At 36.7% G+C, this 18,047-nt stretch overlaps 1 protein-coding gene and 1 long non-coding RNA gene across 2 annotated transcripts in view; both read left to right on the top strand.

Moving 5' to 3' along the window:
* The window catches only part of LOC127839267 (neurofilament heavy polypeptide-like), a 55,633-nt gene extending 41,372 nt beyond the window's left edge, over positions 1–14,261 (top strand). The window contains exons 3-5 of the mRNA XM_052367547.1: positions 11,373–11,489; positions 13,430–13,547; positions 13,919–14,261. Coding sequence (XP_052223507.1) covers positions 11,373–11,489; positions 13,430–13,547; positions 13,919–14,118 — 435 coding nt within the window. The 3' untranslated portion in view covers positions 14,119–14,261. The remainder of the gene's footprint in view (positions 1–11,372; positions 11,490–13,429; positions 13,548–13,918) is intronic.
* Positions 14,262–14,270: 9 nt separating this feature from the next.
* Positions 14,271–18,047, top strand: LOC127839280 (uncharacterized). The gene is made up of 2 exons (XR_008030268.1): positions 14,271–14,613; positions 14,770–18,047. It is a non-coding gene; the product is annotated as an uncharacterized LOC127839280 (long non-coding RNA).

Raw genomic sequence — 18,047 nt, 5'->3', positions numbered from 1 at the left:
AGTGTGCGTTAATCAATTTGGATTTGTTGTTTTTCAGTGTGCATTAGGTTAAAGAAATTGGTAGAGGATTAGTTGATCAAAAATTGGCATTGGCAAAATTACATGTGAATTAAAGCCTGGAGTTTAATTTTGTGTTCAATTATTAAGTATGTGAACAAAACCTAGATTAACATAAATCTTTTTTGTTGGTGTTTAAAGGAAAAATAATATAGGAATTTAATTTAGAAAATATGGAACATGATTCACAAGCTTACAATTTTGGATATTGATCGGAATGACACAAAATCTAATCAGTTTTATTGATTATAGATCAGATGGTGTTAAAAAATGGCATTTGTAGTTTGAAAATGCAAAAGCAAACAAATGCTTCTGTTAAAAAGTTGTCAGAATGGGTATGGTTCTTTCTGATAAAACACATACATTTTGAAGAGTACTTCAAATGTTATACATGGTTCTTATATAGTTTGTGAATTTTAACTTGATCTGATAACGCATGTCAAGGGCGTATCTAGGTTGAATCTATAGCAGAGCAATTGTGTCTTGTTCTGTGAAAGCTGGTCATAATGCATGTGCGTAAAGTGTCGTCCCAGATTAGCCTGTGCAGTCCGCACAGGCCAATCAGGGACGACGCTTTCCGCCTTAACTTGATTTTCGGCAAGGAGGGACTTCCTTGAAACTTAAAATACCATAAAAGCGGAAAGTGTCGTCTCTGATTAGCCTGTGCAGACTGCACAGGCTAATCTGGGACGACACTTTACGCACATGCATTAAGCCCAATTTTCTCAGAACAAGACACAATTGCTTCAGGTTGCATGATTGGCAATATTTGCTAATACATAAGAGCCTCTATCTTGGGAAAACAGGTCTAAATGCATGACAAATGACGTCCTTTAAACGAAAAGTATCGAAAAGTGGACACTGCACACTTGCATTAAGTCCTGTTGTACCAAAGCGAGGCTCATAAGAATTCTATTTTATTGACCAGGAGTTGAATTACCACAAATTCTCAGTTTTTATGCCCCAGCATCGAAAGATTGGGGGTATATTGTTTTTGGCCAGTGTCTGTCTGTCGCTGTGTCAGTCAGTCATTCATTGTGTGTGTCCCAAAACTTTAACCTTGCTCACAACTTTTGCAATATTGATGAAAACTAGATATTTGTCATGCATGTGTATCTCATGGAGCTGCACATTTTGAGTGGTGAAAGGTCAAGGTCATCCTTCAAGGTCAAAGGTCTACAAAAAATTCAAAGCGGCTCATTAGGAGGCATTGTGTTTCTGACAAAGACATCTCTTGTTCTTTTTGTCGTACCTAGTTTATTCAAGGATTTAAAGAAAGTTGATTGGATTCATGCTTACATGTGCTTTGAGTTGCAAATTAATGATAATTGGTTAACTTGTAACATTGATTGACAAGGAGGTCACCGTTGCGTATTGGATACGATGTCCACATAGGTTATGACAGTGTGGATCCCCATTGTGGGAGCATTTGTTACTATCTTCTCTAATGACACCAAGTACTGGATCAACTCAGGACCAGTCCAATTGGAAAAATTGTGCGCTAAAAACCCTGAAATTGGGAAAATTCGTGTCGTGAAGTATTCATATTGGGAAATTGGTGTATTTGATTTTTTGCTCCTAAATACTTTAAAATTGATAATTAAATATTGTCAAGTTTTATATTAACTTGGGTTCAAGCCATAGAGCTGCATAGGGAAACTAACTAAATGTAATGTTTAAAAAAAAAATTGGGAAATTTTTAGTTTTTTATGCGCCCGCATCGATAGATCGGGGGTATATTGTTTTTGGCCTGTCTGTCTTTCTTTCTTTCTTTCTGTCTGTCATTCTGTCCCCAAACTTTATCCTTACAGTAATTAGTTTTGCAATAACTTTTGAAATATTGAACATAGCAACTTGATATTTGGCATGCATGTGTATCTCATGGAGCTGCACATTTTGTGTGGTGAAAGGTCAAGGTCATCCTTCAAGGTCAAAGGTAAAAAAAAGCAAAAGCGGCGCATTAGAGGGCATTGTGTTTCTGACAAACACATCTCTTGTTTCTAATTGGGTTAGTTTTTTTTCTTATTGGGAAAGTGGCGTTTTCTGGTACTTTATAAAGAAGGAAAAAAATCGCTGTGTTCTTATTTGGTGTAGATACGCCACTGATTGTATGTGTATGTTGAAGAGTGTTAAAAAAAATTGAACATGTCTGATGTCTTGTATGAAATTTCTCATGTATTCTATTAATATGACACTGATAAGATGTTTGAGCTGTTCAGAAAAGGAAAAATTATATTTGAGAGTGGTCTTATCTAAGAACGAAGAGGAAGAATTATTACATCATGGTTTGTAGCAACGGAACTATTGGTTTCAGGTGTGCATGGCAAAAGTGGATAAATATCTGAATTGCCAAGTGCTTTATGATTGCAGATATATGAGTTATAGTCTAGTATGATGAACACGTGGGGCAATAACTTGAAGTTAATCATGTTTTAGCGGATTAGATCATATGTTTTTGAATGGCTGCATTTTATAGTTTTTCATTTTCCTTTGTGCACAAATTGTCGGATGGATTGCTCAGTGTAATGGTGGGAAATTGTTGAGGATATTGCTTGTATCCGAGATGAAAACATTGATTGAATGATTTTCAGTTGATTAAACTTATGGATTTGGTGGATGAATTGAACTATATGGGTGGCTTACTGTGCAAATGATGCAAAGAAAAGTTTAAATATTAAGCTGTTCAGATATTTTGTTGATGGGTGTTAGTTTTTAAGTTGGAATTGTTTGAATACATGCAAAACTATGTATTGAGACAGTTATTAATTCCAAACAGCTCTGTGTTCTACATGTGTCAGAAATATTTTGTTTTTAGACATAAATAAAATAGTTTAAAACAAAACAGAAATGAACTTCTTCAATTAGAAGAGAAACACTGGAGGTAATTAAATGTGTTTGAAATATATTCTCTGCAAAGCACTTACCTTTGGAAAATGACTTTAAATTCCAATGGTTGATGCAAGAAATACTACTTTTCAAATAATCAAGTGGCCAAAAATTGGGAAGGAAAAGACTTTCGCTGATCCTCATTTTTCTTTAAAAATGATGAACCCAGTTCGGAATCCGGGACTGTCCGGTATTGATCCACAGTCCCGGAGGAACCAGTTAAAATGCATCTGGGACTCGAGTATTGGAGCCCGGAAGCCGGAGGGCACCAGTTCGAAACTCATTAAGGGCTTTGTAAGAACAGGATTTGTTAGTGACAGTGGTAGTGGTTATAGTACTGTGAAACCTGTTGATGTTTCGCGTTTGAAACCGACCAATCAAAACAGTGCATCTGCTTCTAGCGCTTTGGTTGGTGAGTTGAAGGCTAATATGACTCCAAAAGAGGGTATGGAATTAGATTCTGGACCTATGAATAATAGTAGTGTGAAACCTCTTGGCTTGAACGTTGATATAAATAAATTGGATGGAATTAGGGATAAAGCAAAAGCGAGGAAAACTGAACCACAGTCATTGTATGTTCAAGAAAGTGCAATAATCAAAACAGGTGACAATTCTGGATTCGCGCTTGATAATCAAAATTTTAATTGGAATCGTCGTAAAAGTTCAGGAGCGGTAGTGGCAAATAAAGTGAGTTTCTTTGAGATTGGCCATGAGAAAAAACGGACTAAAAAGTCAACTGTTCAGGTAATTTTTTCTTAAGATATTTTCCTCGTATAACAAATGTATCTCAAGGATTTTTCTGAAATTTTGAATCATCTTTCAGGTACAGATTAATGTTGCTAAAATATATGATCTAATCTGCATACAATTGCATGTTAATTTTATGTACTTCTGAACAAAAAACAACAACATGACTCTTGGTTTATTTTAGCAACAGTGAGTTTTAACCATAATGGTGTGTGTTTGAAAAACATCTGAGTTGTAATGTTAGCTTTTTAAAACTACAACTAATCACAATCTAGATGACAAGTCTTTTTAAAAAATGGCAAATTTTGATGTTTACAATTTGGTTGATACGTCATGAATTGTCAATATTGAGTTTTGTTTCATTATAAAAAGTAAGGATAATATCTTTGGGAAAATTGTATAATAAAATCCAAGTTAGGTGTATACCATAGATGCAAAGTGAAGTACTGGCTGTAATCATCACTGTCACAGTAGATTGGGTTGGAAATGAAGTTTCCATGTTTGTGATGTGTTGATACGATTCATACTTTGGGAAAACTGGTCTTAATGCATTTGTGTACAGTATTGTCCCAGATTAGCATGTACTAATACTGATACTTTTAGACTACACTGATTTTTGTTCAGACACTAATTTTCAGGAGTGTTGCTCATTTGTAATCCAGTGTTTTATTTCACCATTTTGAGAATGGGGCCGGGTCCATTTGGATTTAGATACTGAGATGAGCAGCAAACTTAGATACTGAGATGAGCAGCAAACTCAGATACTGAGATGAGCAGCAAACTTAGATACTGAGATGAGCAGCAAACTTAGATACTGAGATGAGCAGCAAACTTAGATACTGATGAGCAGCAAACTTAGATACTGATGAGCAGCAAACTTAGATACTGATGAGCAGCAAACTTAGATACTGATGAGCAGCAAACTTAGATACTGATGAGCAGCAAACTTAGATACTGATGAGCAGCAAACTTAGATACTGAGATGAGCAGCAAACTTAGATACTGATGAGCAGCAAACTTAGATACTGATGAGCAGCAAACTTAGATACTGATGAGCAGCAAACTTAGATACTGATGAGCAGCAAACTTAGATACTGATGAGCAGCAAACTTAGATACTGATGAGCAGCAAACAGCATACAACCTGAACAGACTGCGAGTTACTCACAGGCTGTGATGGTTTTATGCTCTTTGCACATAGGTTTTTAGCTCTCATGGTGAGCTTTTGTGATCGCCTTTTGTCCGTCGTGCGTTGTCCGTTGTGCAACGTCAACATTTGCCTTGTTCACTCTCTAGAGGCCATTTATTGTCCAATCTTCATGAAATTTGGTCAGAAGATTGGTTTCAATGATATCTTGGATGGTTACGTTTGCTTGAAAAACATGGCTGCCAAGGGGCGGGGCATTTTTCCTTATATGGCTATATAGATAGTAAAATCTTGTGAACACTCTAGAGGCCACATTTATTGTCTGATCCTCATGAAACTTGGTCAGAAGATTCATCCCAATAATATCTTGGACGAGTTCGAAAATGATGCCGGTTGGTTGAAAAGCATGGCCGCCATGGGGCGGGGCATTTTTCCTTATATGGCTATAGTAAAACCTTGTTTACACTCTAGAGGCCACATTTATTTTCCAATCGTGATGAAATATGGTCAGAAGATTTGTCTTAATGATATATTGGATGAGTTCGAAAATGGTTACGTTTGCTTGAATAACATTGCCCCCAAGGGGCAGGGCATTTTTTCTTATATGGCTATGGCTATAGTACAATCTTGTTAACACTCTGGAGGCCACATTTATAGTCCGATCTTCATGAAACTCGGTCAGAAGATTCATCCCAATAATATCTTGGACGAGTTAAAAAATGATGCCGGTTGGTTGAAAAACATGGCCACATGGGGCTATTTTCCTTATATGGCTATAGTAAAACCTTGTTAACACTCTAGAGGTCACATTTATTTTCCGATCATCATGAAACTTGGTCAGAAGATTTGTCCCAATGATATCTTGGATGAGTTCGAAAATGGTTTTGGTTGCTTTAAAAACATGGCCACCATGGGCGGGGCATTTTTCCTTATATGGCAATTATAAGGCTATAGTAAAACCTTGTTAACACTCTAGAGTCCACATTTATTGTCCAATCTTCATGAAATTTGATCAGAAGATTGGTCTTAATGATATCTTGGTTGAGTTCGAAAATACTTATGTTTGCATGAAAAAAATGGCTTCCAAGGGGCAGGGCATTTTTCTTAATATGGCTATAGTAAAATCTTGTTAACACTCTAGAGGCCACATTTACTGTCTGATCTTCATGAAACTTGGTCAGAAGATTCATCCCGATAATATCTTGGATGAGTTCAAAAATGATGCAGGTTGGTTGAAAAACATGGCTGCCAGGGGGCGGGGCATTTTTCCTTAAATGGCTATAGTAAAACCTTGTTTACACTCTAGAGGCCACATTTATTTTCCAATCTCCTCGAAACTTGGTCAGAAGATTTGTCCCAATAATATCTTGTTATCTCAGGTGAGCGACTTTGGGCCTTTCAGGCCCTCTTGTTTCACTTCAGGGGTTTTTCAGCACTGTCTGCGCCTCCAGACAACGGAGGCACTCCCAAAGCAAACGGACCCGATCCCAAACCGAAATTATAAAAAAATTCCCAATTTCCAAAAAAAAAAAAAAAAATTTTTTTTTTTTTTTTTTTTTTAAGAATGAAGTGTCTTATAACTTGTGTGACTAACCAGTGTTTGTTTTGGTCAAAAATATTTGCTATAAGGTTTTGACTGTTCAGTTCTTATCACAGAGTGTAACTGTAACTGAAAAACAAAACTGCAGTAATTGAATTAACGTTGAACATGCCCAATATTGCATCTGTTTACATAAAGAAGACAAAATAACCAAATAAAAACAAATTTATTTGTTAAACCACTGAATTATTTAAGCATGATTAATTCACAATTTTTTCCCAAATGAGCCGTTTCATCGAAGCGAAAATTCCCAAAATGACCAATTTTGTCGATAAAAAATTCCCAATTTGGTCAGACTCCTTTTCCCAAAATAGGCAGAAAAACCCCTGCACTTTGCTTCTTATGGGGGAAAGGGTTGTTCAAAATATAACTTCTGAAACTCAGGATCAGAGGCCCTGGCATGAGAAAACGTCTGGTAAAAGTCACGGTGTTACAGATTTATAGATAAAGTTGATAGCTACATGTATTAACCCTGTGTTCTATAGTTTTTATGCCCCCCCCGGATGGAATGATCGGGGGTATATTAATTTTGGCCTGTCTATCTGTCATTCTGTCTCCAAGCTTTTACCTTTGTTTAACTTTTGCAATAAGTTTTGCAATATTGAAGGTAGTTACTTGCTATTTGGCATGCATGTGTATCTCATGAAGCTGCACATTTTGAGTGGTGAAAGTGCAAGGTCAAGGTAATCCTTCAAGGTCAAAGGTCAAATATATGGCTTCAAAGCGGCGCAATATGGGGCATTGTGTTCCTGACAAACACATCTCTTGTTTTATTATTAAATATAAGATAATTGAGGTAATGAATGATACAATATTGATCCATGAGAGTGAATAACGCACATAAAAATCATATTAACCCATGTATGCCTTAGCGTCTAGAAAAAAGGCCTTGGCAAACAGCGTAGTCACAGATGAGACGCCGCATGATGCAGCGTCTCATTAGGGTCTGCGCTTTTTGCTTAAAGGAATTTGTGTAAGATATATTCTAAATATAGAAATGAATATACTAGACATACCTAATTTTGAAAATAAATTGATCCAATTAAATAGAAGGATGGGAGAGTCCACTAGGCATAAATGGGTTAATGATAAATAATAATGAGTATGTGTCTTTCATTCTTTACAATAATATGGGTTTGGTTGCCTTTTACTTCTCTATCATTAAAAAGCATTAATTGGGCTTAAAAATAAAAAAAACAAATGACAATTAGTAATTATAAATTCCAAAACCTGATAATGCAACTGGTTGTTGTAAACATCTTATCTTCAGAGTCATGTGATTTTTCCGTTATTGACCAAATTTATTTTAAGACAGTAGCTTTTGATAAATGATAATTCGTCTTGTATTACTATTTGCATTTGTCACGATGATTGTCGATGAGTGATATTAATTGCTGAGCATACAGATATTTTCACATCATGTCTTCCTGTTGCACTGAATAGTGTGTGCTGGCCTTCCTACAAATGTATATCCACGTTGTTTATTTAGGTGTTGCAGTTCATGCAATATTGTCAATGTTTAAACGCATAATATAAATGCACAAGCACAGTGTATGTATGCATGACTGGATGAGTCAGAGTATGTCTAGTCAAGGCTTAATGATGTGATCATTATGAAAGTGTGCGAAAATATTGATTATGTTTACCCCATAAGAAGCAAAGTGAAAATGGCTTTTGCAACCAGCATAAAAACCAGAACAGCCTGCAAGTAACTTGCAGTCTGGTCAGGTTTTATGCTGTTTGCTGCTGATCAGTATCATCAGGTTTGAAATTAAGCTTTTAAAACTTTATTCCAGAAGGTTTTGAATTTGATTTTCTTAGAGACTTCCAAGTGCGTTTATAAGGGGTATAGGGTTAAATGAATATGAGGTGCGCTCTGTGGGTTTATTGCATGTGCGTAAAGTGTTGTCCTAGATTAGCCTGGTCCTTTGAAGTGTATTTGTATGCCCCTAAGCATCTACAGATGCCGAGGCTAACTCAAAATGACATGTTTCTTCAATTGTATGTTTTCGTGTTTGGTAAGAATATTATTTTTACTTTTAAACATGGATTGATATAAAGGCCTAGAAACCTGACATAGAAAATTATTAGTACTATGTCCATCTCAATTTATTGGTATCATATAATATTATAATATGTGTTTCAACGTTTCTTTTAAGTTTTATCTAAATTCTTATCAATTATCACTATTGGGAAAGGCGTATGATAATGTTACCATCAATGAGTTATAATACACCCTTGACTGTGTTTGTTCTCTGTGTTGAACAACAGAGAAATATGGAGAAAGAAGTTTTTGTTTTCATGGTTGCCAGGGAAACTGTTTCATAACTGTGAAAAATTCAGTTTACATTCTGATTATTATATATGGAAGTTTCAGACAGAGAAAGAGGCTTGTTTTACATGTTGATGGATTAGGAATACTTTGTAAGACGCAGTTGAATATGAGCGTAAGAAATATTTTGATGTTTCATGTTTTGTTGTACATGTATTTCTGTTTTTCAGAAGTTTTTTTGGTAATATTCACTCAAATTCTCAAAATATAAGCAGTTGGCCTCTCCTTTAAAAATGATTAATATTTGGTTACAGTTATTAGATAAAAACAAAGTTTTAGGGCAAATTTAATATACACAATTACAATTGTTCAGCGTTTGGACTGATTGAGTTAAAGCGTTTTGTAGGTAGATATTATTTACATTGTTCAAAAATGATATCTTTGATTGTTAGGCAAAGATGATATCTTTCATTGTTGGGTTTCATCAAGACAATGGATAAATTGTAAAATTCTAAGAGCGTTTTTTTTAACGCTTTTCATTGAAAACTTGCTTAACCCTTTGCATGCTGGAAAATTGGCGTCTGCTAAAATGTCATCTGCTGAATTTCTAAAATTAGCATTTTCTTCCATTTTTTCAAACAATACTATCAGAATAGCAAACAGTTTGGATCCTGATGAGACGCCACGTTCTGTGGCGTCTCATCTGGATCCAAACTGTTTGCAAAGGCCTTCAAAATTAGGTTCCAGCGCTATAAGGGTTAATACCCATTCACCGCCAAAGGTCATGAGTTGAATCTTAAATATGTAGGGTCAATTTGTTTTATAAAAGTTTGTTTTCTTGTTTTTATTATTATTGTATAATATTTCTAATATTATAGTTATGTTAAAAAACATTTAATCACAATTTTTAGAAAATAAAAAAATCTATAAAAAATCTTTTAATCCCATAACATTTGGAAACAAATTTCTCTTTCTCAAATAATTGGGTAAATTTTGCTTAGAAAGAATATCCCTTGCAGAACTGATTGATACTTTGTTGCAATTTTAGGACAGACTTGAATTCACACAGGATGATCAAATATCACCATCGTTGGCCATAGAAGTACTGGGCCTTTGGCAGAAATACAGTTTTTTTTAGCTCTGCTCTGAGAAAACAGACCTTCATGCATGTGCGTAAATTGTAGTCCTATATTAGCCTGTGCAGTCCACACAGGCTAATTAGAGACAACACTATCTTCACTAGATCTTTGCTCAGAAGTAACTTCATTAAAATGAAAAAAAAGCCATATTGTAGTCTGTGACACCTAACACATATGCATTAAGCATCTAACACACATGCATCAAACACCTAACAAAAAACACCTCACACACATGCATTAAACACCTAACACCAAACACCTAACACACATGCATTGATCACCTAACACACATGCATTAAACACCTTACACACATGCATTAAACACCTTACACACATGCATTAAACACCTAACACACATGCATTAAACACCTAACACACATGCATTTAACACCTAACACACATGCATTAAACACCTAACACACATGCATTAAACACCTAACACACATGCATTAAGCACCTAACACACATGCATTAAACACCTAACACACATGCATTAAACACCTAACACACATGCATTAAGCACCTAACACACATGCATTAAACACCTAACACACATGCATTAAACACCTTACACACATGCATTAAACACCTAACACACATGCATTAAACACCTAACACACATGCATTTAACACCTAACACACATGCATTAAACACCTAACACACATGCATTAAACACCTAACACACATGCATTAAGCACCTAACACACATGCATTAAACACCTAACACACATGCATTAAGCACCTAACACACATGCATTAAGCACCTAACACACATGCATTAAACACCTTACACACATGCATTAAACACCTAACACACATGCATTTAACACCTTACACACATGCATTGAACACCTAACACACATGCATTAAACACCTAACACACATGCATTAAACACCTAACACACATGCATTAAGCACCTAACACACATGCATTAAACACCTAACACACACGCATTAAGCACCTAACACACATGCATTAAGCACCTAACACACATGCATTAAGCACCTAACACACATGCATTAAGCACCTAACACATATTCATTAAGCACCTAACACACATGCATTAAGCACCTAACACACATGCATTAAGCACCTAACACACATGCATTAAACACCAAACACCTAACACGCATGCATTAAACACCAAACACCTAACACACATGCATTAAGCACCTAACACACATGCATTAAACACCAAACACCTAACACACATGCATTAAACACCAAACACCTAACACACATGCATTAAGCGCCTAACACATGCATTAAACACCAAACACATAAAACACATGCATTAAACATCAAACACCTAACACACATGCATTTAACATCAAACACCTAACACACATGCATTAAACACCAAACACCTAACACACATGCATTAAGCCCCGTTTTCCTAGGGGGAGGCTCTTATTTTATCTGCGTCATTTGTTCATTATCACTGTTCAAAAACATGAAGCAGGATGGGATACAGTAGCTCAACAATGGAAACAGCATGGAACAACTTTTCTTTTCTGTTTCAGGTGAAGATCTCATTTGCGGAGAACGCAACCACAACATTTGAGTATGAGGGTGAGGAGTCTGCGCTGCAGTCCTACCTGCAGGACCACCCGGAGGAGAAAGAGGAGGTCCTCAAGCAGGTAAGTGAAGAACTAAGTGTTGTCAGTGAGGGGGGACCATTGTGTGGTGGAGCATTAAGTGAGGTTAGTGTAAGGGAGGGGGACTGTGGTACCTGTAGGATCACCCTGAGAGGAAAGAGGAGGTCCTTTAACAGGTTAGTGAAGAATGAAGTGTTGTCAGTGAGGGGGAGGAGTCCCCCCTGCAGTCCTACCTGCAGGACCACCCGTAGGAGAATGAGGAGGTCCTCAAACAGGTGAGTGAAGGACCAAGTGTTGTCAGTGAGTGGGGAACCAAAGTCGGTGCTTATGGTGAGTTAAGTGAGGTTAGTGTTAGGAAGGGGACTGTGTTACCTGTAGGATCACCCTGAGGAAAAATAATGAGGGAGAAACCATTGAGTGAGTGGGGAACCGAAGTCAGTGCTGGTGGAACATTAAGTGAGATTTGTGTAAGGTAACTGTTGGACCACCCTGAGGAAAAAGAGACCATTGTCAGTTTGGGGTTACATTTTCACTAAGGTCGGACCCTTGAAAGTAAGTTGTTACATTGTCAGTTAGGGGGGATATTGTTCGTGAGGTGAGACCATTGTCAGTCAGGAGGGGGCACCATTGTCAGTGATATGGGCAGGGGCTATTGTAAGTAAGGGGGGACCATTGTAATTAATACGGTACAATTGTCAGTGAAGAGGGGGACTACTTGTAGTGAGGGGGTAACCATGGTCAGCGATTGGGGGGGGGGGGCATCAAAAGTGAGGGGGGAACAATTTCATTGATTGGGTATTGTAAGTTACGAGGGTGGGGGCCATTGTCAGTGAGAAGGACCCATTTTTTATGAAGGGGCACATGTTAGAAATGTGATTGTTGCTCAAGTGCTAAAAAGACCACAGCAAGGAGAAGGGACCCATTAAACAGGTCGTTGAGAGGGAACAAGAAATTGCAGAGGCATGCAAGTTAGGGGGACATGTGTGGATGACTTTGGTACCTGCAGGACCAATCTGAGGATTAGGAGGTCCTTAACCCATTTATGCCCAGTGGACTCTCCCATACTTCTAAATTGGATCAATTTATTTTCAAAATTAGGGACGTCTAGTATATTTTATTTCTATATTTAGAATATTTCTTACAGAAATTCCTTTAAGCAAACAGCGCAGACCCACGGCGTCTCATCTGAGTCTACACTGTTTGCCAAGGCCTTTTTCCTAGACGCTAGGCATAAATGGGTTAAACAAGGCAGTCAGTGTGTGCGTGTGTGGGCCTTCAAACAGGTATGTGCGGGGGTGGGACAATGAAAGGGTAAGCTGTGTTTGCTATTGGCAAATGGCAGTGAAGGTCTAACTCATCAGTAATTGAAGCATAGCGAATGTCCATGAGGTGTTTATAGTAATGTGGTTAATATGCTTATAAGAGGGGACATAACAGTTAGGCGGGAACCAGTGTTGTGAAGGGGAGAAAGGCTTGTGTAGAAGGAACCGGTCATTGGCTTAGAGGGGGGGGTTGGGAGGGATACTTGTTTTCAAGCAAAAATTAGCAATAGTTGAGTTTTGTTATCATGAAAACTGCAAAACTATTTGAGCCCCCTTCTGGGAAAATGGGGTTTAATGCATGTCCATAAATTGTCCTTCCAGATTAGCATGTCCATAAATTGTCCTTCCAGATTAGCATGTCCATGAATTGTCCTTCCAGATTAGCATGTCCATAAATTGTCCTTCCAGATTAGCATGTGCATTGTGCACAGGCGAATCCAGCACTTTCCACTTCTATAGAATTTTTGGTTTGAAAGGTTGTCTCTTCGAACAAAAATCCAGTCTTGACATAAAGTGCCATCGCTGATTATCTATCCTATTCTTACTGCACAGGCTAGGCTGTGACAACTTCTTACGTTCATGCATTAAGCCCAGTTTTCCGAAATTTGTGGCTCAAATATTCATAATATTATAAAGTCTAAATTATGTACATGTTTTCAGGAACAGGAGATGAATGGAGTGTCCAGCCCACGTGAGGAACTACTCAACGACCCGCCCAGGGTCCCCAGCGAGCCTGAGCCCACTATCAAGGTCAACACCATCCTCGGTCACAATGCAGGTCAGTAATTAAGAGTACTTCAATTTGGCCCCACTCCCAGTCTAAAAAAAGTATATATATGTCCCAAATGATTGCCAAAATTTCTCATAGTGGATATGATGTCCGTCTATCAACCAGGAGGTCATGGTGTCTATCCCCATTGTGGGAGCGTTCTTTAGATCTCCCTCCTAAGACAGTTCTATCCAGGAATCAGTCTCGATATCGTTACAGTAAGCCTTTGGCTTTGATTGCATAAGAGCTAAGATAAGAGCTAAGATAAAAGCTAAGATAAGAGCGAAGATAAATAGGTTTAAATGAATAATTTTCTGTGATTATGTCATAATGCAGGAATGCAAAAAAGTGAATGCATCAGTTTTTGCTACTAACTTCAGGGGCCCTCACCTCGTACAAATCCAAGATGCAGACGCAGGAGTTCCAGTTTGGTATGCGGAACATGGAGCAAGATCTGATAGACACAGAGCCGTACGATGACGAATCCACAGAGCCCACCTCCATGCAACTCTTGCCTGCAGGGGAAAGCGAAGTGGACACATTCTCAGCAGAAACTTCAGTCACCGACATGCTGTTTTAAACAGAGTATTAAATACACTTAATCGTGTCAAGAAGTTGGAATAACTCATCAAAATTAGAATGGACCTCATTTTTGTTCCTTTGTTTCACATACAAGTGTAGATTTCTTCTTATTTATGTCTGATAGTTGTGCTTTGTCACTTTTTATACGCCCGTATAAAATACGGGACGTATTATGTGAAACCCCTTGGCGGCGGGCGGGCGGCGGGCGGAAGGCATCACTTTGTCCGGACTCTAATTCAAATTGTATTCATCCGATCTTCACCAAACTTGGTCAGCAGTTGCATCTAGTTGATATCTAGGCCAAGTTCGAAATGGGTCATGCCGGGTCAAAAACTAGGTCATAGGGTCAATAAGTGCATTTTCAAAGGGGCCACTTTGTCCGGACTCTATTTCAAATTGTATTCATCCGATCTTCACCAAACTTGGTCAGCAGTTGCATCTAGTTGATATCTAGGCCAAGTTCGAATATGGGTCATGCCGGGTCAAAAACTAGGTCATAGGGTCAATAAGTGCATTTTCAAAGGGGCCACTTTGTCCGGACTCTATTTCAAATTGTATTCATCCGATCTTCACCAAACTTGGTCAGCAGTTGCATCTAGTTGATATATAGGCCAAGTTCGAATATGGGTCATGCCGGGTCAAAAACTAGGTCATAGGGTCAATTAGTGCATTTTCAACGGCGCCACTTTTTCCGGACTCTAATTCAAATTGTATTCATCCGATCTTCACCAAATTTGGTCAGAAGTTGTGTCTAGATGATATGTAGGTCAAGTTCAAATATGGGTCATGCCGGGTCAAAAACTAGGTCACGAGGTTACTTAGTGCATTTCAAGCATTTAGCATGGTGTCCGCTCTCTAATTGAAGTAGTTTTCATCTGATCTTCACCTAATTTGGTCAGAAGTTGTGTCTAGATGATATGTAGGTCAAGTTCGAACATGGGTCATGCCGGGTCAAAAACGAGGTCACATAGTGCATTTCAAGCATTAAGCATGTTGTCCGCTCTTTAATTGAAGTAGTTTTCATCTGATCTTCACCAAATTTAGTCAGATGTTACATCTAAGTGATATCTAGGTCAAGTTCAAATATGGGTCATGCCGGGTCAATAACTAGGTCTTGAGGACACTTTCAAGCATTGAGCATGGTGTCCAAAACCTTCGAACGGGCGTATCTTGTGACAGTTTGGCACTCTTGTTAAGTTATTAAAATCTTATTTATGGCTTTTCTTTCACAACAGAATGTTGTTTGATCATTTTTTTACTGAATTATAAACTGTGTTCATCCAGGCATTTACACAGTTTTACTTCAAACTTTGGGTGGTAAATATTTGTAAAATCCTATATAAGTGATCAGTTTTGTATATTCAATTTGAATGAATCAGTTTAATATGTGTGTGTCTGGTTCACCTATTAATGTGCACGATAAATAGATACACGCGGAACAAGTGCTCGTTAAACCTTAGTATAATAATTTTATTTATTCCAATTTTGATGTTTTATTCTAACTTGTATTCTAATAATATAATGTGTTCTAAGTTTGTCAGTTCGAATCTACACTTAGCGTTTGCAGTCACAAGATATTTTCACCATGAGCCCTTATTTATTTATTGATTTTCAAGCCATTAACCTGGAAATGTGTATTATATAGTTATAAGTATTTAGTTTTTAACTTGTAAACGTTTTGCAGAGATGTTTACCTTATGGTTTATTATAAAACTGTTTCTGTAATTAAGTATTGCTCTTCCCTGATTATCCTGCACAGAAAATCTCATGTTTATAACCATTACAAGGGCACCATTTTTTTTCAAAGTTTGGCATATTTCTGTATTTATAGTTGGCTACATGTTAAATAGACACAATGTCTTTGTAAATATTCAAACCATGTTTTCATATAGAGATACTTGTAGAATTGCTAGGTATGTTCTTTCTCTGAATAAAATGATTAAAAAAGCAAACGTCCATTTCCTGGTAAAATCCTCATACGCATTTGTCCATTTGTGTCTTTTTTTTCAAGTGCAAACATATTTATTTCTTGTGACACTTATAACAATTTTGCTGGTCATTTTATATGTTGACTTGTTTATTTAAGAAATACTGTACATTCTGTACATTGAATAGGACTGTCAGCATCATATAATCACTGCAGAATGTGATACTTTATCACTCACTGTGTTTAAATACTTTGTTACATCTTTTTTTTTAGAGCAGAAATATTGTACGTGCCCTTATGTAACATTATGATAATGTAGTGTTGTACTGGTTTATCAAGAAACACTATCTTACATATTGAATGTGTACACTTATGAAACATTATGATAATCTAGTGTTGTACTGGTTTATTCAGAAACACTTAAACTTACGTACTTCCATAGCGTACCTACTATAGCATGATTCATGATAAGTATAGCATGTATTATACATTGTATTTATTGTAAAAGCATTGTTTGAATTTACATGTGTAGTCTTTGTAAGACCTTTATATGTAGATGTTAACTTATATTTATTGAATTTCTTGTCTTAAATAACCCCCCACAGGAATTGCTTTTCATTTAGATCAGTTGTTTTTAATAAATTGTCATATTATACAATCAAAGCCCCTTAGAAGCTTGCAGTTTTACGTTGAATATATCAAGAAGTGCTCAACATGTTTAAGATCTTAAGTTTAAGGGCGCAAAACTGATGATTCTGGAATAAACTTACAACAATCAGTTCACAGAAAGTAATAACAAGTTAAAAAAAATACAAATATAATAATATTGGTAGAAATTGATATTAATTCATACATGGATTGCAACATAAAACCCTACTAGCTTATTTGGCAAACTGCATTGCCCTGCCCCATGTGTCTTATTTGCCTAATTAATCAAGAAAAACCCTGTGAAATTACCTCGCCTTAAAATCCATATAATTTCTGTCTCATACATTGATACCAATATGTTGTCAGCTTGTGTTAATACAAGTGTATGTATGGACACAATTCTTTACGTGTGTATGTATGGGCAAAGTTATGTGTTTAAAGTTTGTTTTTCTTGCAATGAGTTCATGTTTCATGCTTACAGAAACATGTCCCTTGAAAGCCTGCAAAGCTTATCAGCCTTAAGACAGTCATGTACTCATGGCACTGTCTGACTCAAAGATCGGTGTTAAGCCTTCAATATTGCATTTAAAGGTCATATGCTCCTATTTATGAAACACAAGTTCCATGAAGTGGATGATTAACACTTTAGTGTCTATTTTTGTGTATTTTTCATGAGCAGGAGTATTGTAAACCAGCGTTTATAGTATTTTATTTATATACGTTTATTAAGTTAGTAGTTATTTAAATTGTGTTACTGTTGATGAAATTGACTGACAAATTTAAGTAATCTAGCATTCATTTGTCATTCCACGTTTAATTTTGCAAAATTTTAGAACCTGCGTTTTGAAGTGAAACATTCCAACTTTATTGATGCATAAACATGTGATAGTAGTTATAAAGTTATAAACAGGAAAGTATAATTAATACAAAACTAGAATGTTTATTTAAATATACATTCCAGGAAATATTGATGCAGGATTTTGTCAAAATCTGTCAAGAATGCAAGGTCGTTCTCCTGTTATTCTTCCAAAACTGAAATATAATCCATGTAAGTTTGAAGCCAGACTGTAGTATCTGTTCAACATGTATGTAATAGACTCACTTGTTGAAAACTCAACTGTCAATTATTGCTATACAGCCCAAACTATACATAAACATAAATTGTTACAAACTTAAGGACTTAAGGACAAATAGCACAATTTGACACGTTTTAAAATGACTTGGTAACACAATTTCACCCTTATAAAGATGAAATCATTTTGTCTATAGAGAAATAGCCATTCTCCAAAATGTGTATCAGATGTGTATCAGATGCTCTGTCTCAGTGGTGCATTATTTTTTATTTGCCTAAA

Source organism: Dreissena polymorpha, chromosome 7 (genome assembly GCF_020536995.1).
Source record: "Dreissena polymorpha isolate Duluth1 chromosome 7, UMN_Dpol_1.0, whole genome shotgun sequence".
NCBI classification, from domain to species: Eukaryota; Metazoa; Mollusca; class Bivalvia; order Myida; family Dreissenidae; genus Dreissena; species Dreissena polymorpha.
This window is presented reverse-complemented; position numbering and strand designations above follow the sequence as displayed.